The sequence below is a fragment of the Penicillium odoratum genome (assembly GCF_028828045.1).
Source record: "Penicillium odoratum strain IBT 22623 chromosome Unknown utg000006l_segment0_segment0, whole genome shotgun sequence".
Taxonomy (NCBI): domain Eukaryota; kingdom Fungi; phylum Ascomycota; class Eurotiomycetes; order Eurotiales; family Aspergillaceae; genus Penicillium; species Penicillium odoratum.
The window spans coordinates 224,653-246,668 of NW_026643148.1; the positions used below are offsets into that span (position 1 = coordinate 224,653).

At 49.5% G+C, this 22,016-nt stretch overlaps 9 protein-coding genes across 9 annotated transcripts; 4 read left to right on the plus strand and 5 right to left on the minus strand.

The window, feature by feature from the left end:
- Nucleotides 1-1,229: 1,229 nt before the first annotated feature.
- On the plus strand, nt 1,230-2,931 carry N7520_008528 (sugar porter family MFS transporter; the record flags this gene model as incomplete). Its single annotated transcript, XM_057142462.1, has 4 exons — nt 1,230-1,306; nt 1,360-1,798; nt 1,849-2,490; nt 2,539-2,931. The coding sequence occupies 4 exons, from the start codon at nt 1,230-1,232 to the stop codon at nt 2,929-2,931; spliced, it is 1,551 nt and encodes a 516-aa protein (XP_056991750.1).
- A 252-nt stretch (nt 2,932-3,183) lies between these two features.
- Nucleotides 3,184-4,197, minus strand: N7520_008529 (DNA-directed RNA polymerase I subunit RPA34; the record flags this gene model as incomplete). The annotated part of the gene is made up of 2 exons (XM_057142463.1): nt 3,184-3,904; nt 3,992-4,197. The coding sequence occupies 2 exons, from the start codon at nt 4,195-4,197 to the stop codon at nt 3,184-3,186; spliced, it is 927 nt and encodes a 308-aa protein (XP_056991751.1).
- Nucleotides 4,198-4,482: 285 nt separating this feature from the next.
- On the plus strand, nt 4,483-7,116 carry grc3 (uncharacterized protein; the record flags this gene model as incomplete). The annotated part of the gene is made up of 4 exons (XM_057142464.1): nt 4,483-4,519; nt 4,569-5,107; nt 5,157-5,468; nt 5,533-7,116. The coding sequence occupies 4 exons, from the start codon at nt 4,483-4,485 to the stop codon at nt 7,114-7,116; spliced, it is 2,472 nt and encodes an 823-aa protein (XP_056991752.1).
- A 306-nt stretch (nt 7,117-7,422) lies between these two features.
- On the plus strand, nt 7,423-9,223 carry gua1 (GMP synthase (glutamine-hydrolyzing); the record flags this gene model as incomplete). Its single annotated transcript, XM_057142465.1, has 4 exons — nt 7,423-7,490; nt 7,573-8,060; nt 8,119-8,802; nt 8,859-9,223. 4 exons carry the CDS (start codon nt 7,423-7,425, stop codon nt 9,221-9,223), a joined length of 1,605 nt encoding a protein of 534 aa, XP_056991753.1.
- Nucleotides 9,224-9,601: 378 nt separating this feature from the next.
- On the minus strand, nt 9,602-11,324 carry N7520_008532 (putative prenylcysteine lyase; the record flags this gene model as incomplete). Its single annotated transcript, XM_057142466.1, has 2 exons — nt 9,602-11,130; nt 11,201-11,324. 2 exons carry the CDS (start codon nt 11,322-11,324, stop codon nt 9,602-9,604), a joined length of 1,653 nt encoding a protein of 550 aa, XP_056991754.1.
- Nucleotides 11,325-11,493: 169 nt separating this feature from the next.
- Nucleotides 11,494-12,860, plus strand: N7520_008533 (small subunit rRNA maturation protein TSR4; the record flags this gene model as incomplete). Its single annotated transcript, XM_057142467.1, has 2 exons — nt 11,494-11,613; nt 11,664-12,860. The coding sequence occupies 2 exons, from the start codon at nt 11,494-11,496 to the stop codon at nt 12,858-12,860; spliced, it is 1,317 nt and encodes a 438-aa protein (XP_056991755.1).
- Nucleotides 12,861-13,285: 425 nt separating this feature from the next.
- On the minus strand, nt 13,286-14,277 carry N7520_008534 (CSN8/PSMD8/EIF3K family protein; the record flags this gene model as incomplete). Its single annotated transcript, XM_057142468.1, has 2 exons — nt 13,286-13,856; nt 14,111-14,277. The coding sequence occupies 2 exons, from the start codon at nt 14,275-14,277 to the stop codon at nt 13,286-13,288; spliced, it is 738 nt and encodes a 245-aa protein (XP_056991756.1).
- Nucleotides 14,278-15,327: 1,050 nt separating this feature from the next.
- N7520_008535 (folliculin domain-containing protein) lies at nt 15,328-16,635 on the minus strand (the record flags this gene model as incomplete). The annotated part of the gene is made up of 1 exon (XM_057142469.1): nt 15,328-16,635. One exon carries the CDS (start codon nt 16,633-16,635, stop codon nt 15,328-15,330), a length of 1,308 nt encoding a protein of 435 aa, XP_056991757.1.
- A 3,198-nt stretch (nt 16,636-19,833) lies between these two features.
- N7520_008536 (putative regulatory factor Sgt1) lies at nt 19,834-21,759 on the minus strand (the record flags this gene model as incomplete). Its single annotated transcript, XM_057142470.1, has 3 exons — nt 19,834-21,183; nt 21,246-21,445; nt 21,504-21,759. The coding sequence occupies 3 exons, from the start codon at nt 21,757-21,759 to the stop codon at nt 19,834-19,836; spliced, it is 1,806 nt and encodes a 601-aa protein (XP_056991758.1).
- Nucleotides 21,760-22,016: the final 257 nt, after the last annotated feature.

The following is a 22,016-nucleotide window of genomic DNA, read 5'->3' on the forward strand; positions in this document are numbered from 1 at the left end:
TGGAAGCTGGGGCCGTTGGGGGAGGTTGACCGTTGGCAGATCGGGAGGGTCGGGGGGTCAAAAGTCCCAGGTGACAGTTGATAGGATGATCTGTGGCCACGTCAGGTGGACTTCGGTGTATAGTTGCCCAACGGCGGAGCTATCAACAGCATAGCATGTGAGGGGGATGAGATGGATTGATTGCACGAGGTTCTTAGTTCCCAAGTTCCCCCAACTGTCCAAAGCGATAAGGACTGATAAGGGGAAGCTCGGACCCACAAGGTACTTCACAGGTCCAGTGTTCAAGACATACGGAGTACACAGATCATATACTCCTTTGATACCCGTAGACTGCTCTTGCAAGATGACATGGTAGCCTTATTACCACTAGACTTAATCTTCAACCGTACTGAATGTACTGAGCACTTTTCACCTGAGATACTCAGTGTCATATGAAGTTATGTGATGCAGTCATGTGTTTTATTATGTAATCGGGTCACATTTCAGAGTCTTTTGACTAGCGATACCCAAAAATATCTGTTAGAGGATCGGTATTTGTACACATATATCATCTTGATACGCAGTAAGTTAGTGAGATTCTTTGTTTGTGTAGATTGTGGATTTGATGTGGACTCGAATGCGGGGAAGATCGACATTTGTTAAGCATCGTGGATCCCCCTATCACCGCTACATTTGAAACCGACCAGTTATTACTTGTAGCCCAAGGTTGGCTCATTCCCTATATCTTATTTTTGAACAGAATCAGAATAAAATCAGATCCTGGCTTGATCACCTCATCGTACCATTAAATGATAAATTGACTCGTCGAGCCAACCCGACTGCCATGACTCTACCCTATACTCCGTAGCCGACAACCGACCAGCGTTCAAGCCTCGTCCAGCCACAAATATGTGACCGAGTGTTATTCGGCCTGGTCCCGAACGCGAGTCCTAAATCCTTCCAGGTCAAAGCCTTTCATCAAACCATTCAGAACTCTCATTTTGACTCGCCTGTCGGCTCCATAACATCATCGTTCAACGCTAAGGCGTGCTCGTGCGTGCCAACGAGCCTACCAAGTCTAACTTTTCTCTATTCAGCAGACGTAATGAAATAGCACGCAAAGACACCCCTGTACCTGCTCACCATGACATGGTCCGAGCCACAAATCTATTTTATATCGCCGATGGCCTGCTTGTGTGGCCTTGGCTTGAAGATCGACTGTAGCAGCTTTTTAATAGTCGCCAATCAACATGGGGCTCTTTTCCTTCCCTGAACTGAATACCCGCTTGGGTACTTGGCGTGCCTATCACTTGGCCGGCATTGTCTTGTTAGTATTTTCGTTCTTTTTACACGAGTATGAGAATTCTGAACGATCCATAGTATTTCCTCTTTCCTATCCGGTTACGATGCAGGTATCGCTGGTGGTATCCTCACCTTCTCTTCCTTCGAAAGCGACTTTCGCTACTCTTCTGCACACGAGTCCAAGGTCTCTTCACTCACTGTTGGCTTGGAGCAGCTTGGCTCCTTCGTCGCCGCAGCTGTCGTTTATCCATTAACGAACAAGTTTGGAAGGAAATATGTGATCATCTCAGTTACGGGTATTTTCTGCCTAGGCGTCATTATACAAGTCATCAACACACACTCACTGGCAGCCTGGTATGTGGGCCGCATCGTCGCTGGTTTGGGCATGGGTGGACAGAGTGTGGTGATTCCCATGTACTCGGCAGAAATGACCCCTAAGGAGATTCGTGGTCGCTGCGGTTCTTTCTATCAATGGATGTATGCGTGGGGGGTTTTCCTTGCGTACTGGGTTGACTATGTAGGTCTGTTTCTCTCTTCATATCGATGGGCACTGACCCGTCATATCAGGGTGTGAAGCAGAGTGCCTCGATTTCCGGTACCACCCGCGAGTGGCAGATCCCCGTTGGCCTCCAGCTAGTTTCTGGAGGTGCCCTGTTCATATTGACCTTCACACTGCCAGAGTCAATCCGTTGGCTCTCAATCCAGAATCGCAACGAGGAGGCCTGGAAATCAATGGAGTGGATGAGAGGTGGTGACAACCAGAAGACTCGCGATGAGTTCGCAGAGACCCAATTGGGTCTGCAGGCGGAGCGCGCTGAGCGGGAGGGCTTCTCTTTCCGCGAGCTTCTCGAACCTGCGAACCGCCTTCGTTTCTTTGTTGGTCCGATGCTTTTCATCTTCCAGAATGCCACAGGAAGCAGTGCCCTCGCGGTCTTCGCGCCGCAGTACTTCAAGCTAGTTGCTGGTGGCAACTCGGATATGCTGCTCACTGCCTTGTTTGGTGCTGTCAAAGTTATCGCGTGCTCATTTTTCATTTTCTTCCTTTCGGAGCGTCTGACTCGTCGTTCATCTCTGATAGGCGGATCCCTGTTCATGGGAATCTGTATGCTGATCACAGCATTGGTCGTTGACAAAACCCACACAACCATTGACGGGAATACCACTGCTGCTGGACGTGCGACGGTCGCTATGCTTTATCTTGACATTATGGTTAGTTCGTCTCATATTTTCTCCGTGACTTCCTACTAATACCTCTAGATATACAATTGCTCTTGGGGTCCTATGCCGTGGGCCTATGTGCCTGAGATCTTCCCAACTCGCATCCGAGCTATGGGATTAGCTGTCAGTATGCTGGCGCACTGGGCAACGTCATTTTGCTTCTCTTTCGCTAGTCCTTACATGATCAAAAATGTGGGTGCGAACACCTTCTTGATCTTCATGGGCTTTGACTTCGTCTCTGCTGTCTTCTGTTGGTTCTTCGTGAAAGAGACTCGTGGAAAGAACTTAGAGAAGGCGGCTGGTACTGAATGGGAGGCTGTCGAGCGTAGCTCTGATGATGAGAAGGGTGGAGTGTTGAGTGCCAGTGGAAAGAGACTGCAACTTGTTAGTGTGCATGAGAACTTTCACACCAACCTTCATCATTCCAAGTAAGTTTGCGATGGGAACATACCTCGGCGTTGCTTGAACAATATTGCTTTGAGTGCATCAAATCCCAATACCGGGTTGTCGCTCACTTGATGTCACCTATTTCTGAATTATACCTTTTAATGTTAGAATTGGTATCGCCAATACAATTTGAAGATCATAACATTCAGGTGTAAATTGTACATTGAATTGTCCTGCATATCATGGAACGAAGATATCTTTTAGCTAAACAAGAAATAGATAAACCCTAACACCGAATCATGCCTTTGGCTTTTTGCGCTTCTTCTCCTCGGTATCCTTGTGTGACTTTTTCGATTTCTTATGACCCTGCTCCTCGTCTCCATTTTCCTGAGTATGCTTCCTTGACTTCTTCCGGCTGGGCAGACTAGTCGTCTGGGCAGCATCCGCATCAGTGTGGTGGTGCTTCCGCTTACGCTCTGTCTCTCCAGCAGGGACCTTGAATGAAGGCTCAGAATCGGAGTCCGAGCCCAAAGTCTCTGGCGGAGCGGGCAAACTGCCAACAGGCCGGAAACGCATCTTCAAGTTCTTCGGTTGGGGCCGAGCGGGCTTGACGGTATCCCGAAGCGCTTCCACCGCCGCCTTATCGGCTTCTGGTACACCCATCAATTCCTGGATGTGGTAACTGGGGATGTTGTCGGCTTGTTTGAAGTATGTCTGGCTTTTGTGGTCGAAGAGCAGCAGAGACTTGCCCTGCGCACCTTCTTCGCTGAGCGATTCGGTGGGAATACCGTAGTTTGCGCCGTCGAATGAAAGGATTGGCTGGCCCTCGGCGATCTTGGACATGGAGATCTCCTTGACCTTTGACAGTGGGAGAAAAGATGGAGCTGTGATGTGGATGACTTGCTTCCCGTTCAGGTTGGAGAGGATAGAGGACGAGGCCGAGGATGGCGGGGCTAGCTGTTTTGCGGACTTGAAGCCGGAAGGAGGCTTGTAGGGCTTGGGGGCGACAACATTGACCCTGAAGTGACGAATATTAGTTCGCATTCAATGCCGCGTAGATAAGCGCGATAATCCTAGAAGTTTGACTGACTTTTTGGCAGGTGACACTGCTTGGGGAGCATCGTCGCTGGTGTCCATGTCGCTGGAGCTTTCGTCATTGTCGGACTCGGAACCAGATGAACTTGATGAGTCTTCGGCTTCGTCCTTTGTCTTAGATACACTCTTGATAGTTTGCTTCTGCTTGTTGTCTGGCTCGGGAGAGGAGGAGCGGCTGGAGCTGCTGTCGCTCGAGGAGGAAGATGAGGCGGCCATGGCAATTATAGGCGTTTCTTGCGTCAGATGGCAACGACTTAGCTTGGATCTACCCCCACGAGATCTGATCGACAAAGACGAAATTGGCGATATGTGTCGAAACGATAGGTGGATTTGCAGAGCCAATTAATTGTATCGCAATAAGTCGCGACAGTTGAGAGAGCAAATGATCAAATGTTTCGGATCTTTTTTTTCTGCTCCGCGGGCGCACGGACCACTCGCCAACTTTTTTTCCTTATCAGCTTGAACCGGCATTATCACCTTTTGAAGCTCCCTTTCCACGTCATGATGAAACGCAAGGCTGAGAAACAACAGGTCGCAGGTACATAACATTTCCTTTACTCCGAGTTTATCTTTCTAATGGAATCTAGGCCCCGTCAGTGCGATTGCAGCTCGCAAAGCTCGGCAGCAACAAGCACAGAATGTGACGGCAACAAGAATCGAAGTGGTGGTTCAACCGGTCGCAGAACCACCTTCTAAGCGGCCCCGACGATCTCTCGATGGCACTCAAGTAACAAAGGCAAATGACACAGAGTCCAATGGTCGCCAGACAAGGTCATCCAAAAACCAAGAAGTCCCAGTCTCTTTAGACACCACAGGCCGGCCAAGGAAAGCAACTCGAGCCCATCAGTCGCTGTCTCAGGACAGGATCGCGAAAGTGGAGGTACAGGAGGAAGTCAAGGACGAAGACAAAGATGAAAATGAAGAATTGGACGAAACCTCAGTCAATGGCCCCGAGGAGATGACTGAGAATGAGGTCGCATCTGTAGCTGGTGATGCCGATGGCTACGAATCGCCTACGGAAACAGTTGAAATGCAAAACTTCCCCTTGTCTAAGGCTAGACTGAACAAAAACAGCATAGTTTATGCGGATGAGAACACTTTGTGTATTCGCATCAAAGAGAAAACGGTATGTATGTCGGTATGGACCGATTTGAACAGCGCTAACTAATATTTAGAACTTGGCTATTATCGGCCAATATGATCTTTGGGTGAAACGAGGAGTTGTCAGTCTTATGGGTGCCAAGTTACCTCCCTCTCCGCGGGTGTATAGGGTCTATGCTCCCTCGACCCACTCATTGCCTATTATCAAGTGCGTCTCCGGTGTAGAAGGCGAGGCAGAGGTGCAGATCAAATCCTGCAATACTGGTCTTTCCCGTCTTCGAGACGTGTCTCCGCTGTATCAGAAGGTCTGGAATGGACAGAACACCGCTGTGGATAAGGCTACTTTGAAAGGTGCTCACAAGAATTTGCGGCGGTCTTTTTCAGTGGTATGTCAGCCACAGTTTAGCATCCCTTGTGCTCAGTTTAGACCTATGAGTTAATACTTGGCAGCTTTATACATCGGCAGATGATCCCTTGAAGCGACACCTGCGACCTCTCCATCTTGATAAGAAATGGAGTGCGTCTATGAAAGCGCTCTCCGAGCGACAGGGACGCCTTCGAGTCCTGATATGTGGTCCAAAAGCGTCTGGAAAGTCTACTTTCAGCCGATATCTGCTGAACCATGTTCTCAGTCCTGCTCCTGAAACGGAAAATGGTTTTACCAATACCGATGGAGTTGCTTTCCTCGACTTAGACCCGGGGCAGCCAGAGTTTGCCCCCATGGGCCAGGTCTATCTAGCACATCTTCGGGCTCCATTCTTTGGCCCTCCATTCACCCACCCTTCACTCGACTCGCGGGATGGTCAAATATTGCGATCTCATCATATCGGGGCAACCTCCCCGAAAGAAGATTCCGACCATTATGCCCTGGCTACAATGGATCTCCTGGATGAGTACCACACATTATTGGCACAATATCCCCAGTGCCCTTTGATTGTCAACTACCCGGGCTGGATCTTTGGGCAGGGCTTAGAGGTGGCCACATGGCTAGTCAAATGCCTCGGTCTGTCTGATGTTGTTTATATGAGTGAGAAGGGTCCCCAGGAGGTTGTCGAACCTCTACGGTCTGCTGCAGATGAAGCTCGGGTCCCGATGACAATTTTACCGTCCCAGCCGACTGACTTTGTGAGCCGATCAAGCGCTCAATTACGCTCAATGCAGATTCAGTCTTACTTCCATTCATCTCATCCCACGGACATCAGTAATCCGCTTTGGTCGGAGATGCCTCTGTCGCGCACAAGGCCAATGACTGTGAATTATGCCGGACTGAGGCAGGGGATTTTGGGCATTATGGCTATGGGCTCACAGATCAGCCCCAACATGCTCCGTGAAGTTTTGGAAGGAGCTATTGTCGGCTTGGTAGCGATCGAATCTCCAAGTGCTATTATGGGCGCCTTTTCTTCAGATGGGGTGGCTGCCGCCAGTGCAGAGGAGAGTGGGTCTGCTGATGACCAAATGGACCTGGACTCGGAGAAGCATCAAACTAATGGCTCGACCTCCTTTTCCCCAACTGACAACATTGTCAGGACACCTGAAGGTCTGCCATATCTATTCACGGGATCTGGAAGCTGCACTCCCCTGAACCCCAAGGCCTCCAACTGCCTGGGGCTTGCACTGATCCGTTCTGTGGATGTCGATTCACAAAAAATCGAGCTTTCCACCCCTGTTCCGCCTTCGCGTGTTCGCGATGTCATCGAGCAAGGACATAGCCTCGTGTTGGTTCGCGGCCAATTGGATAGCCCTAACTGGGCTGTTAGCGAGGAATACCACGCTGCTCGAGCTGCAGAGCGACGCTACCAGCAGGTTGTCACCCGTGCTAAAAAGGGTGGAGAATCTGCTGCTGACCAAGCCCAACACACTGAAACACTTGCCCTCCTTCGAGACAGGATTCGGCGTGCAAGCAATGTACCCTGGATGAAGGTTGTGGAAGATAATAGTCGGCATCAGCGGGAGGTAACTGCGCGACGGGAGAAATCTCTCTGGAAGCTTAGGAAAAAGGCCTATCCAGGAAGTGAGAGTGAGGCTGATTATTAAAGTCAGACTTACATCACTCATAGTTTTATCATCAATTGAAGCTTTCCTAATTGGAAGTTGAAGAACAAATCAGTGATCCGTAATCGTTAAGGTTTCACCGCCTTCATGTGGGCGGTGTGATTGACTCTTTTTTTTTCTTATCGATTGGCACGGGTGCCCCTCTATAAAATCTTCAAATTCTTTTCCCCATTGCATTTGCCCCGGGGGAGCTTGTTCCTTAAACCATTACAAGATCTTGTTTGGATCAAAGGATCAAGGATTATCAACCTTTCATTTAACTTTATTTCAGGTGACTGAAACTTCACAATGTCCTCCGCAGTCATCCCCCACAACGCCTTCGACACCATTCTGGTGCTCGACAATGGCTCTCAATAGTATGCTTTTCTCCATTACACCAAGATTGAGCATTGATATGACTCGTTGTGATCTGATATACTAATACCCGTCGTTTTGCAGCACCCACCTTATCACCCGTCGCCTGCGTGAGATCAATGTCTACTGCGAGATGCTTCCTTGCACCCAGAAGCTGGCCGACCTTGCCTGGAAGCCCAAGGGTCTCATCCTGTCCGGTGGTCCCTACTCCGTTTACGAGAAGGACGCTCCTCACATTGACCCTGCCTTCTTCGACCTCGGTGTCCCCATTCTGGGAATCTGCTACGGTCTCCAGGAGATCGCCCACCGTCTCCACGCCGACAACGTTGTCGCTGGTACCGCTCGTGAGTACGGTCACGCTGATCTGAAGGCCACCCGCTTCGGTGGCCACGTCGACAAGCTGTTCGAGGGTCTCGAGGATGCCATGACTGTGTGGATGTCCCACGGCGACAAGCTCTGCAACCTGCCCGAGGGCTTCCACACCATCGGAACCACTCAGAACTCCGAGTACGCTGCCATTGCCCACAAGACCGACCCTGTTTACGGCATCCAGTTCCACCCCGAAGTTACCCGTGAGTTACTTCTACGATGATCCTTGATCGATCAAGGTACTAATTACCCAATTGATAGACACCCCCCAGGGTGGCCAGCTTCTGAAGAACTTCGCTGTCGGTATCTGTGGCGCCCAGCAGACATGGACCATGTCTGAGTTCATTGGTCAGGAAGTTCAGCGCATTCGGGAGCTTGTTGGCCCCAACGGCCAGGTTATCGGTGCTGTCAGCGGTGGTGTTGACTCCACTGTTGCTGCCAAGCTGATGACCGAGGCCATTGGTGACCGTTTCCACGCTGTCCTCGTTGACAACGGTTGCATGCGTCTCAACGAGTGCGCTCTCGTCAAGGAAGTGCTGCAGGAGCAGCTCGGTATTAACCTGACTGTCGTTGATGCCAGCGAAGAGTTCCTTGCTGGTCTTAAGGGTGAGAATGACCCCGAGAAGAAGCGCAAGTTCATTGGTGGCAAGTTCATCGATGTGTTCGAGGCTGAGGCCAGACGGATCGAGGCTGAGAGTGCCGGTAAGGTCGAGTGGTTCTTGCAGGGAACTCTCTACCCTGATGTTATTGAGAGTATCTCCTTCAAGGGTCCCTCGCAGACTATCAAGACCCACCACAACGTCGGTGGTATTGCTGAGCGCCTGATGGCTGGCCACGGTCTCAAGCTCATTGAGCCCCTGCGCGAGCTGTTCAAGGATGAGGTCCGTGAGCTCGGTCGTCAGATGAACATCTCTGCCGAGCTTGTTGGCCGCCACCCCTTCCCTGGTAAGTTGGATTTCTATGAATCCATATCTCCATTGAGTTATCTAATAATTTTCTAGGTCCCGGTCTCGCCATCCGTGTTCTGGGTGAGGTTACCAAGGAGAAGGTCGAGATGGCCCGTAAGGCCGATAACATCTTCATCTCCATGATCCGCGAGGCTGGTCTCTACGACGACATCGGCCAGGCCTACGCTGCCCTGGACCCATCGCGGGCCGTCGGTGTGATGGGTGACAAGCGTGTCTATGCTAACATCATCCTTCTCCGCGCCATCTCCACCCGTGACTTCATGACCGCCACCCCCTACCCCTTCAGCTACGAATTCCTGACCAAGGTCTCCACTCGCATCGTCAACGAGGTTGATGGCGTCTGCCGTGTCTGCTATGACTTCACGAGCAAGCCCCCGGGTACCATTGAGATGGAGTAAATATTCGCCATACCAAACTTTCATTTGTTTTTTTCCAGGTTTAGCTTTGGGTTGAGGGGTTATAGGATGTAATAGAAAAGCCTTCCCATGTCGATATAGGATTAGATTTATCGAGGTTATGATTCATGTGCATAGAAGAATTGAGTTTCTCCCATTCCATCCCCAGACCATGTAAAGTTTCAATGTGTCAGGATTGCTATTGTCGGGTGATCGTTTTGTCAAGTTACGCTAGATATGCTGAAGAATAGTCCTATGGTTTGGACAAGACAGAAGTATGTGGAGATACTAACCGGCTTAACAAGGGAAAGACTCAAGTGATAGTAGTTCCAGCTTGAATCTGGGCCGACTTGCAGACTCAGTCGATATCAACGGAGAAAATTAGAGCTCGGCTCTTCCGCTTGAAGAACCTTGGCCATCTCTCTCATCTATCTCTCTCTCCCACGACTGGACCATAAGTGCTGCCACATTTCTACCCATCAAAGCACTCGTCTCCATTGTTGAGATAAAGCTCTCAATACCGCTAGTGTACCAGACACTAGGCGCCAAAAGAGCCTCCTCGAATGTCACACGAGGGTACATAAGAGGATACGGATGCCATACCTTTTCGTGGAACCAGCTAACCTCGCTCTTGGGGAGATCCTCGATGGTTGAGTTCTTGAGAAATGTGATATCCGAGTCAAAAGCGCGGTGATATTCAATGCCGAATAGTTTGGCAATGAAGTCAGCGGTTGGTCGCTCTGGAGAGAAGATCTTGTAGACGAAGTGATTCTCTAGCTGCTCCTGGCCGTCTTTCATGATAATTCGAGGTACCTCTTGGAGCGTACTAACACTCCAGAACCCGGAAGGCCCGACACCCTTCGGGTTTGTCCCAAGGTCAAGTCCCTCGGGAAGTGTCGTTAAAATAGTCTCCGGGGGCTGGAAGTTCTTATCGTCGAGGCCGAAGAATTGAGATGAGATCCGGTGCGGCGAAGCAAGAAGGGTGACGTGAAGCTGAACATATGGTATTTTATCCGGTGTATGCTCCAGGGGTGGAGAGATCGAGATACCGGAGTATTGCAGCGGTCCAGCGATTACAACTTCATCGAATTCCGATTCATCTGACTGTGCAGATTCGAGATCAGAAGTCGACTTAGAGGTAATTCGCACAGTACCTTCATTGCTCCTCGCAATCTTAGTAACTGTCGTGTTCAATCGGACCTCAGTTTTAGCAGCCTTCAATACCCCATCAAATATCCTCCAGTTCCCACCATGAACAGATACCGCGCCATCCGTTGCCATGCAGACCATGGATTCCAGCCCGTGGATCAGCGCTATATTCTGGCCATAGTTCACTCGCGTGCTTGCTTGAATAATCTCCCGGGCAAATAACTCTGAGATTGAGTTTGCATCCAGGAAGTTGCTGCCCGGGGAAGCGGTCACATTGACTAGATCGACTGCTGCTGCTGCCTCCGACAAAGATCGGAACGGAAACAGTGGCTCCTCATATAGCCTCAGAAACCTGCCGACAATGTCCTTCATCAGATTCTGAGTACGTAACGGGGCCAGTCCGTATCGCCAGAGTAACTTGGCAATATTCCACCAGCCAGAGGAATCCTTCATTGTGAATACAAACTGGGAGCCATCCCAGATTCCTATAGAGTCGGCAGTCTGTTTAGGTCTGGCATGATCTGCGCCGAGGACGAAGAGACCAAGGTCGTATGAGGCATTCATGAGGATTTGATTGACCTCTACAAAAATTGAAGCGCCCAGTTCGATTGGATATGCGGGGTCATCGAAAGCATCGACCGTTGTCGAACGACCACCGACATACGAAGCACGCTCAAATACAGTCACATTGACAGGAATACCTGAGGCGTCGGCGAGTTTGCGCAATTCATGTGCGGCAAATGAGCCTCCAGCTCCTGCTCCTGTATGGGGATTAGCAGGTCTGGTCTGCTATGGTATTTGGATCTATCTGGGGCTATTGGTGGAGCCTACCGATGACAGCCACCCGTTTCGGGGCGGCATCTAGGACGGTCTGTAATGGCTGTTGAGTTGCGCTGCTAGATATATAGAACAAATTTAGGGCATAGAGAGCCCAAAGAGATATCCTGATGCCCATGATTGACAATGAATAGTAGTAAGCCCCTTGAGGGAGGTTTGAGGTGGATAGAAGCAAACCAATGACGAGAGGAAGTTAAGTGGGGACGGACGATCGGTATCGCTTATCGTTTATCCATTTTTTTCCTTGAACGGCGGGGTTTTAAGACTTTAACATATCCCAATTCACCATGGATCCCTACGACAGTGACTCCAGTATTGACGAAGATTTCACCGATACTGGTGTCCTTCTTGGTTATGCCGCTGAAGAAGTCATCGAAGACACAGTCAGCCATCTAGGCGGTTGGCCGGTATGCATAGTAGTCCCAACCCTCATGAAGCCAAACTAAATGGAAAACAGAAATGGCTCGCGGATAATACCCCTCCACCGGGTGAATTTGCCAACTGCAAGGTCTGCAATAGTCCTATGCTGCTCCTACTTGAGTTGCACGGTGACTTGCCCGATCATTTCCCCACCGATGAGCGCCGCCTATACATATTCGGCTGTCCTAGAAAACCATGCAACCGCAAACCAGGCAGTGTCCGAGCGTATCGCGCAACTCGCAAGGTCAACTTGAACGCTACAAAGGAGTACGAAGAAGAAGGTACCAAGGAAATTGAAAAGAAAGCGGCCGCACCAGCCCCACCCCCACCCCAGAAGCCCAAAGATCTAGGAGCCAGCCTGTTCGGAGCAACCTCGTTGACAAGCAGCGTGTCTGCCAATGCCAACCCTTTCTCCTCCAACCCGGGCTCGTCTGCTGGTTTTGTCAATCCCTTTGCGATGCCCAAGCCCTCCATAATTCTTGCTTCTGCTTCAGCTCCAACTCCCGCTCCAACCCCAGCCCAATCTTCCACCAATGCGCTCGCCGAATCCTTCGCTGACAAGGTCCGGATCTCGTCTCCAGAGCCATCAGCTAGTAATCCCACTATCACTGCCTTCAAGCCCACCCCGGAATCGCAAGGCGCCCTCGCCCCATGGCCAGAACAGTCCGCCTTCCCGGCCCCATACCAGAACTACTTCCTAGATGCCGAATACGAGACCCTCTCGCGGCCATCAACGCCCACCGTCCCGGATAACGTGCAAATGGAACCAATGGAGGAAGACGGTGGCGCCGGCGACGTTGATCTGAAGGACACATTCGAGTCCGATCTCGACAAGGCATTTATGAAATTCTCTACTCGCCTCTCTCACAATCCTGAACAGGTCCTGCGCTATGAGTACCGCGGTAGTCCACTGCTGTACTCGTACGCGGACGAGGTGGGCAAGCGCTTACATCCTGAGCACTCGGCTGGACGGGTGGCTACCATTGGAGGTGGACATATGCCGCGTTGTGAGTACTGCGGTGCACAGCGTGTCTTTGAGGTGCAGCTTGTGCCGCATGCTATCAGCATTCTTGAGGATGGACGCCCGGGTGTTGGACTCGGGAAAGATGATGCAGGCATGGAGTGGGGGACGATTGTTATGGGTGTTTGTGCCAAGGATTGTGCTCCCGAGGCTCTTTGGCAGACTGGCTGGAGAGAAGAGTGGGCTGGTGTGCAATGGGAAGAGATCAAATAGATTATACCACATCCATGAACCTCGGATATATGAAAAATAGATTTCAGTTGAACTTGCTTTACTTTTCTCAAGCACTTGTCTCATTTACGTATTCATCTTGGTCGGTATGTCTTATATTTTGAGCCAGATGAATTGGCTCGGCATAGGTATGATATGAACAGGCATCTCTTGCAACAATCCTTCATCCGCTCGTTTCAAGCATAAAACACATTCCAATAGGAGAAAAGAAACGCCGGATGCGCCAAATCCCGACTCATCTCCGAGCCTCCTCCATGCGAAATCTATCACCGTCTCACGGATCAGGGGATTCATGAACTCATGTCTTTTTTATTCTTCTCGAACTCCTTTGCAGGTTCAAGGAGTGAAGGGACGGAAGATGAAAAAGAAACAAAGAAAGGAAAACTAATAATGGGTAATGAAATCGCTTATGCGGGCTGCTCAAAGCCACGGCGAATGACACGGCCGAACATGTCGACGCCGACACGCTCGCTCTTGACCTCACTGCGGGCCTCGTTCTCTTTGTTGGTAGGAACGGAGACAAGGGCGCCCTCGACCTTCCAGACGCAGACTTCAGTGACGAACTTCTCAAGAGCCTCACGGTTGCGCAGGTCGAGCCACTGCTCCAGAGACTCGGTGGTCACGGAGCGGAAAGACTTGCCAACCTCAACGGCAATGCGGATGCGGATCAGCTCTTCGAAGCCGGCGACATCGGCGATCAGATCGGCGTACAGGTCGTCGGAGTTCAGGTCAGACCAGAACTGAGCGTACTGGGCGGACTCGAGGAGAGTTGACAGGCGAGAGAGCTTCTGTACGGACTCGATAAAGTCGGAGGTCTGGGAGGCAGCCTGGGCCTCTTGGGTGGTGGGGAAAGGCTGAGTGTGGGCAGGGAGCAGAGCGAGACAGAGCGAGAAGGCAGGGGAAGGGAACACGGTCAGGGCCTTGACGAGGACGTTGGTGACGGTGTCAGGCTGGAGGAGGTGAGGATTGAACTGGTAACTAATTTTCAAAAAGTGCGCGAGTCAGTAAGTAAAGGTGCGATCTTGATATGTTTGAAAGATGCGAACAGCTAAAGGCTGGCGCTACCATGCAGTGCTATTGCGAGGTAGATTCAGACTCGAAATTCTCAACAACCCCATACGCGACGGGTCAGGTTAATAGGAAACGTGAATTGGAAAATTTGTTCATCATATAAACACCAGGGAATTCATGGACAGTGTCCAAAAAGAGGTACTGGAACATGGGCGACTCACAGCTTCAACAAAGCCAGGTTGGCATAGCAGTCGAATGTCCGGTCCTCACACTGCTGCACAACATAGTCCTGGAAGACGGTGGTGGTCTCGGGGTTGTACCGATCGAGGCCATTGAGAATGGCGTCGATATGGACCGGTCGGGTTTCACACTTATCGAAGGCGACCATCTTGTTGGGTTGACGAGGGGGTTAAATGGCGGGTCTTTGTGAGGTTCTTTTTGGTGGGATTTTTGATTGTGGCCCTGGGTGGGTGCGGAATAACCGGATTGGGTTTGTTTCTCCGATCGAACTATACACCAATGTTGGAAATCACTATGTACTTGATCTAGGAATGAACTTGCGTCTTATCTGATGTTTAAACCTTCAATTGTTGGAAAGCCAGGAGTAGTCAGCATTGAGTATATGTGCATCAGGAAATTAGAAGCCAGCTAAGCTCTACCATGTGTGACTAATTATAACGAATTGATTTTGCATATCCCCATTCCAATTCCAAGGTTAGATGGGTCTATGAATAGCTATTCAAAGTCTCAATTGTTGATATGTCCAGGTGATTCAAGTGTTACCTTCCACATGCACGTGCAATTCCACATGTGCAATTCCACATGTGAATTCGAATTATTCGAAGGTTTTGAATTCAATGTTGACCGGGTCCCACGCTCACTACATAATATATATCCATACCTGCCTAAGATTATTATAGGATAGTGGCACATAAAACACCAATGGAGAACTCTGTTAATTTATATTTGATCATAAATTATCTCATAACTAATACAAAGATATTAAAAGTATGCAGATGACAGCTGAAATCGCTGTCATGGTCGTGGTCGATAATACATAGAATACATATTTCTCTAATGCTCGTTGCATCATCCGGTTCGCAATCAAACAACTCCCCCGAACCCACGAGGGCCCTTGGCCGGTGAAACGAACATGGATTCAAGTGAGGAAAGAGATGATGAAAGTAAGAAAAGAAAAACGATAAACCGAAATTACCCGAAATTAACTCCGATCCTTGTCTGCGAGACGCCATAGTCTATGCCCCGTAACATGCAGAGACCTCAAAATTGGAAAAAAAACGGATGTGGTCACATCGCTGGGAACCGGCAAAGCAGCGCATAATAAAAAAGCAAAGGGAAAAGCCTGGAAAGAAAACAAGCAGGCGGGGTATCTTAAAAGAGTAGATGTCAGGGAAAGAAAACAGATAGGAACCTCACTCTAGGCCACGACCGACCGGCGAGTGTTAATGGGAATAGGCTTGGGCCCAGAGATATCCAGCTTAGCCATGTCGAGGTTATTGCCGTCGTATTTGGTGGCTGTAGAATTGCGCTTTGAGCGATTGGCGGTGGACACGAGGACTGGCTGTGCAGTGCCGGTGGTTTCTTCGCCCACGGTGCTGCAGACAAAGCGTTCATCCGACAGGGGAACACCACCAAACATCGAACCCAGCTGTTGCAGAAGCGCAACAAAATGAGCGTGTATCTCGGTAAAAATGTACTCATTTCCGACAATCTCGGCTAAATTGCGCGCACGGATCTGACCAAGGCGGCGTGGCTGTCCGGCCGGGTCGGTAGCTCGACCGGTGAGGAAGGAGGAGACTGGTGTGAACTGACGACCACCAGGGTTGCCTCCGGGGTTGGTTTGCTCTTCTCGCTTCTTCTCTTCTTCCTGGAAGCGTTCTGCGGCACTGACAATGCCGGTTGCGATACGGCCGAATGCTCGCCAGATGACGGGGCAAGCCCGGAATGCTCTTCCGGCATCTTTTCCGGCGAGGGCCACTAGAGCATAGCTGCGTCGTTTGCCCCGGGCCATGGGGTCGGGTAGACGGAAAATGTAGGCAATGGTGTAGCCAGCGACAGAGTCGCCAAAGCATATTGGACCGGAGGAGAGACCGCGAGGGAGAAGTTCACAGCTCAGAGTGCGGATGGAGGACCGGCGCAAAAGGGCATAATCTGTGGGGTTAGGTGGGCCCCGGAGAGAAAGGTAGGTGAGAATATGTGAGTGGCAGGAAGTGTCAGAAGCGCCCGAGGAGGAATGAAGAGAATCGGGTGGAGATGCATGCGCGTGAGGGTCGGGTGTGTGATCATCCACTTCAGAGTGATTGTTACCACAAGAGTAGACAACTTCACGGGAGCGCAAGACTGGGCTACCATTGTTGGATTTACCATCACGGCTTTGTGAAGGCAGTTGCTTGCTCACACCCTCGGGGAGAGACAAGCTGCAGCTGGCGCAAGTATCGCCATCCACGCCACTCACACGGGTGGGGCGTTCTTCGGGCGAGGCTGGTTGCGGTCGCATGAAATACGGGTGATCTTCGATCTTGTCGACCTTTGAGGAATTGTAATCACTGGAAGAGGTTTGTGGGGATCTAGGACGAGGCGAGTTGGAAGGGCTGTTGTCGGGGGAATGATCCGCATCCGGATGGCATTGTGAGCATGCGAACGGAGTGACCTGAGAGCAGATAATTGAGGTAGGACCATGCACTTCACAGAAGTGCGTCAAAGAGAGCTGAATGCCATTAGCCATGGTAATGCGCCTGGAGAGAGACTGGAGCTCACAATAAAATCCATGGTGGATGTGGACCTTTATGGATCGGAAGCAAATCAAGGCATCATTGCGGGCATGCCTGGAATGCGCCGGGGAAGTATCCACAAACCAGGTTCCCGGGAAAAGGGGGGGGGGGAAGGGGAGAGATATGAAAAGATAAAGTGACAAAAGGCGAAGGAAGGAGTTGAATAATGCAAGGGAAGGGGGGCAGTAGAGAGTCCTTTTGCCACGGACCAAAGTTACATTTGGATTTCCGCCGTGTTTGGCTTCGGTCGAAGACCGAGTGGACCCAAAGAACCAACGAAAAAGGACCAAAAAAGATCAAAATGACCACAGAATGGAAGGTCGATGGAAGAAAAGAACAATTCTCCACTTGGATCCACTAACTTCCCGATTGCTCCGGTTAAGTATGTGTTTAGTTAACTACGGAGTATAGTAGTTGTATGTATGTAATGATTTTCCCATGCAGCTAATAGCATAACTTATATCTCTTGATTTTGCTATTGATAAAGCCTTCTACGTAGTTTTTCCTCTTCATCTACCTCACATTCCTTGTCTCCTTACCGAGGGAATGATATATCCCTACCCCCAAGTTCCGTGTTCCCCGTGAGATTCTATATCATAAATTAATTAAATTGATTTGATTTGGCATGTGAACTAGTTACACTCTCGTCGGCCCGACTGCAGATGAATTGACTACCCAACGTGTTCCCGTGTTCTAGTCCCGTTTGGAGAGAACCGAGGGCCGCGTCAAGTGGAGAATGTGGCTACCGACACCGCTATTGTTTGGGAAATTTGTCCTTCTGATCTATCAAAGGCCGATCACTGGAAAACGAAATTGATTCAACTCGGAGGATTTATCTCCGTGTAATTTGGTAAAGGGCTGATTCCCAATCCTCCGATTTGCTACGTTACTCCCGAACTTCAACTCAAATCAACCCATAACAACATTTAGATAATTAGATATTTTATACTTTCTTCAACGTACTGTATTCCTAGGTTTCCTACGGCCCCCCTTCGGTTCAGGATGATCTGTTGATCCTTGCTACTTTGGGGATCCGAACTTCCAGAACATTTTAGATCCCAAGATCCCAGAACTCTTTCGGGTAGGTGGACACTGGTGCCGGCTTTAGGGCTGGTAACAGGGGAGATCCTGAACGTTGACTTGCTTCTTAAATGAAGATGCTCGTATTCTGCTAGACTAACGTCGTTAATTTATGCATTGTCATCTTCTCAACGTCATCACTTTTATGCTTCCCTTCTCCCCGACTCCTGTTTACTTCTAACAAAGTTACTCACTACCTGGGCGTCCAGCCAGAACCAGGGTTACAAACTCTCTACTCCGTAGAATCCAGTGGCAATATATGCGGATACCCCTCAATTGTCCAGAGAATCCAATGGCGGCTAAGAGAAGTGGGGAAACCGAAGGATCATCACTCTGCCGAGCAGTCGAGCCGTTGCCGTATCCCCGAGGTATATTAGTCAAGCTTTCGTCTACACTATTATTGGTTGCCAATGTCACTTCCACCTCAAAGGGGTATATATTGTAGTTGAGATCCAAATTTTATCTAATGGGGTGATGGCGCAATGGTAACGCGTCTGATTCCAGCCATATGGTGTCTCCAGAAGATTGGGAGTTCGATTCTCTCTCGCCTCACTTTTTTTTTCTTTTTTTTCTTTCTTTCATTGGTTTTTGCTTACAAATGACTCACACAATGCTTAATGAAATGAGTTACCACTACTATTGTACAATCTAATACTGAGTACGGAGTACTCTGTACTCTGTAGTGTCTTTTTTTTGCCAATATTTAGGTTTCATTCACTCTTGTACTTTGTAATAAACTTCTCTGACCTTTCGTACATAATGAGATCAGGCAAATTACCCAACCTCCTTAGTTTCCCCCGCCAACTCCGAAATCGCTTTCCCCACACGGAATGAGGGATTTAAGTCGAAAGCAAATCGAAGTCTCTCTTCTGCAGATACAAGCCACCCATGGATCCGGCCATTGCCTAGCGTACCGCTGTTCGTCCAATTGAACCCGCTCCGTGGAGCCATGGAGTCGGGCTCCAGTCTTCCTACATCAACTCCGTACATTTTACATTTTCCCCTTAGCCGCGTATCCACTCGTCTTTCGCTTTCGCTTTTGCTTGCTCTACTTTCGTCCCGCGGAGTTAGAGACGGGACGGATTGGCACTTTAACGGGTTGGGGCAGATGGGGACTAACGTTTACTATGGGGGGGGAGGGATCGGGGACTACGGAGCATGAACTACCAATTACCCAATTGGAACAACAGCAGGAGGTGACCTGCCGTATTCTGTTGGTTCTAGACGCCACTTTCATTCAATTACTAATTCACTCCAGTGTCGGGATGATTTGCAACCGTAACCTTGTACTCCGTTAATACATGTATGTTGTGCATAATACAGTCCAGATGTCGGTGATTCCGATAATGATTAAATCAGATTAGTCCCACGTGGTCAGTTTCGGATGTTTCACTGAGACGCACATGACATATAATATCTGCATCTTCTAAGGTAGAGCAATGGCATTGGCTTCGATAGATGACAACTTGGTAAATCAACATGGCCGCTGGTCAGTCAGTTCTACAGTAACTGTAAATAAAATTTTCATGTGGATCGGGGGTCTGCGCGATTATCGTGAGGTGGGGTCGATGGGGATCGAAGAAAGTCTAAGAGCGTTATTTGACCTACTGCTCTAGGCACACCGGGCGTGGATATTCCCGGACCATACATATCATCGATTATGCTTGTGCGGGTTTCCGTTGCGGGTTTCCGTGAAATGGGATCATTGCTTAACATTCCGAAGAACCGTGGAAATACAAACTAGGTTGGTAACTGTATTTATTTTTGTATCCATTGGCTGAATGAGCCCCAAACCCTCGGAATGGTCGTGAATGGCACTCTAGGAAAACTGTTGATCCGTGATGTTTTGTTTTGGAGCCTCAACTCTAGCAACTCTAGGATTATCTTGCGGCCTGCGGGACCAGACCAATCAAATCCCGATCAGTTATGTCATAGCCCGTAGAACGGGCAACTAATGTCTCATAACCTGTAGGTTTCAGGAATTGTTGGCGAAATTACATATGGGCAATTCCGGAGCAGAAGTGGACTTGATTTTGTTCACAACGGACTCATTCCGTTAACTCTAGAGACAATTAGCTCCGGTCGTCTTTGGGCATATTCAGCCCCATCATGGCAAGTAGATTCCCTGCGGGGCCCGCAGTACCAGCCTGGCCCTGAAGACTCTCCAGGATATTCTTGGCGAGGTTGATATTGACATTCTCATCATCCTCGGCATCCTCGGCTTCGGCATCCTTTCCATTAATAGAACCATCACCAGATGACAGCTTTTTCTGTTTTCCGTTCAGATCCAAGACACCCGTCTTTTTCAGCTCGGCCTCCATTTGTCGAGAGAGTTCTTGGATCTGCTCCAGTTCATCGTCTTCCTCATCCTCTGCCTCAAGCTCTTTGATTCGGTTGCGTAATGGTGTTGAGAGATCCGGGCCTTGACCCGATCCGGAAGGCATACCCATCATCTCTTTCATCATTCGTGCAAATTCCTCCTCGTTAAATGAAGCATCTTTGTCCTCTCCGTCACTGCTAAGCTCGTCGTCATCATCATCATCATCAACGTCAGAATCAGTCTCGAATTCGTCGAATTCGGCTCCGTCAAAGCCGGCCGAGGTGTCATTCAGGAATTCGTCGAAGCGAGCGACAATTCGTTGTAGGTTCTCTTGTGCACTTGCATCACCAAAGTTCCCGCCCTGGCTATTGCCTTTGCCCTTGCCCTTGCCTTTCAGCTCTCGGTCTAGATCCTCAAAGTTGATGTCCAGCCATTTTTCATCGTCCTCTTGCTTATCCCATGTCTTCTCGATCTCTTCATTTGTTGGGAGCTGTTCGTCACCGGTCTCAACATCCTCCAAGAGGAGCTTCATCTCTCTGACAGCTGCCTTGTCCTGGTGGTGCGGATCGTAGAGTAACATTTCAAACCCACACGCAAGCTTCATTCCAGTTTCCGCGCGAGCATATGCTTTGTCCTCGTCTACTGGTGGCAATTTACCCGCCCATGTGCTTGGAATGGGGAATTCTTGACTTTTCACCTGAGCATACCCAACGCGCGTGAATCGAACACTCACTGTAACCATGTCATCAGGCTTGAAGGTGAGACCGGATGCATCTTCGGCACGAAGGGGGCGCAGGGCAATTGGATCCCGGATGTAGAATGCTTCCACGGCAGGTGATATATATCCTGGCTTTTGACGGAGGAGGTATGCGACTTTGCGGGGAATTGTTACTATTGCCGAGTGCAAGTTTTCGGAAATTTGTTTGGGGTAATTGCGTAACCTGTAAAAGGCCTCTTCTTGTATCATGGTGGACTTGATGAAGCGATCCGGTTCTCCTTGGATGATCTTTCGGGCTTGCGGAAGGGAGAGTTTCTCGGTGACTTTCTTCCCAGTATCTTGCTTGGGTTTGATGATTTTGAGACCTCCTTGATTAATCCAGACCTTCGAGAGAAAGTTTTGGATTAGCTTTCTATATTTTCTGTATGCTGGTCATCCAAGCTTACCCTGTTGTCTGCGACTTCCGGCTCGAGCCAGGCAGGAAGAGTCCCCGCAGCTTCGACAAGGAGGAACTCTCCATCGCCATCCCGTACTTGAACCCAGATATCCTTGTGTCGTTTGGTTAATTCACGTAAAAGATAGACCACAACCCATTCGTCTTCGATCGAGTCTCCATAGTTGGTGCGGCCGCTAAGATATGTAATCCCTGCAATCGATGATCGACATTAGTTAAATGAGCAGATAAGTGAAGAATGATTTCATACCATCATCCTTAGCAGTTTCAAGGCGAAAACCTTCTCGTTGCCAGATGTAGTCTTTGAGTAGATCTTTGCTCAATTCTGCAGCAGTGCGCTGCACCTCTAGCAATCGGGCCCTAGTCTCGGCAGCTTCGTCGATAACGGCGGGGGCGGGGGAAGGCAAATGAAAAATGAAGTATTCGACCGAGTCATCGGGGAGCTCTGGCTTAGGAATAGGATGAAATGTGGATTTAAACCACGCAATATCCTCTTCAGTTGCCATCTTTACAATCTCCAAAATGGTGTTTCAATGACCTCATGGGGAATTCTTCAAAAAAGCAAAAAAGGTAGAAAGTCCAATGACCCACTTTTGAACACACGCTAAACTATATCCGGCTAGACATCAACAGTCTCCGACTTGCAAACATTAAACAACAACACGTTCGGGTGGTTCAGATATTCATGCCCAATTGTCCTTCCCCAAGAACCTGTTGTGAAGGGTGGTTGCATGAACGAGACTGACACGTTCCTTCACTTTGT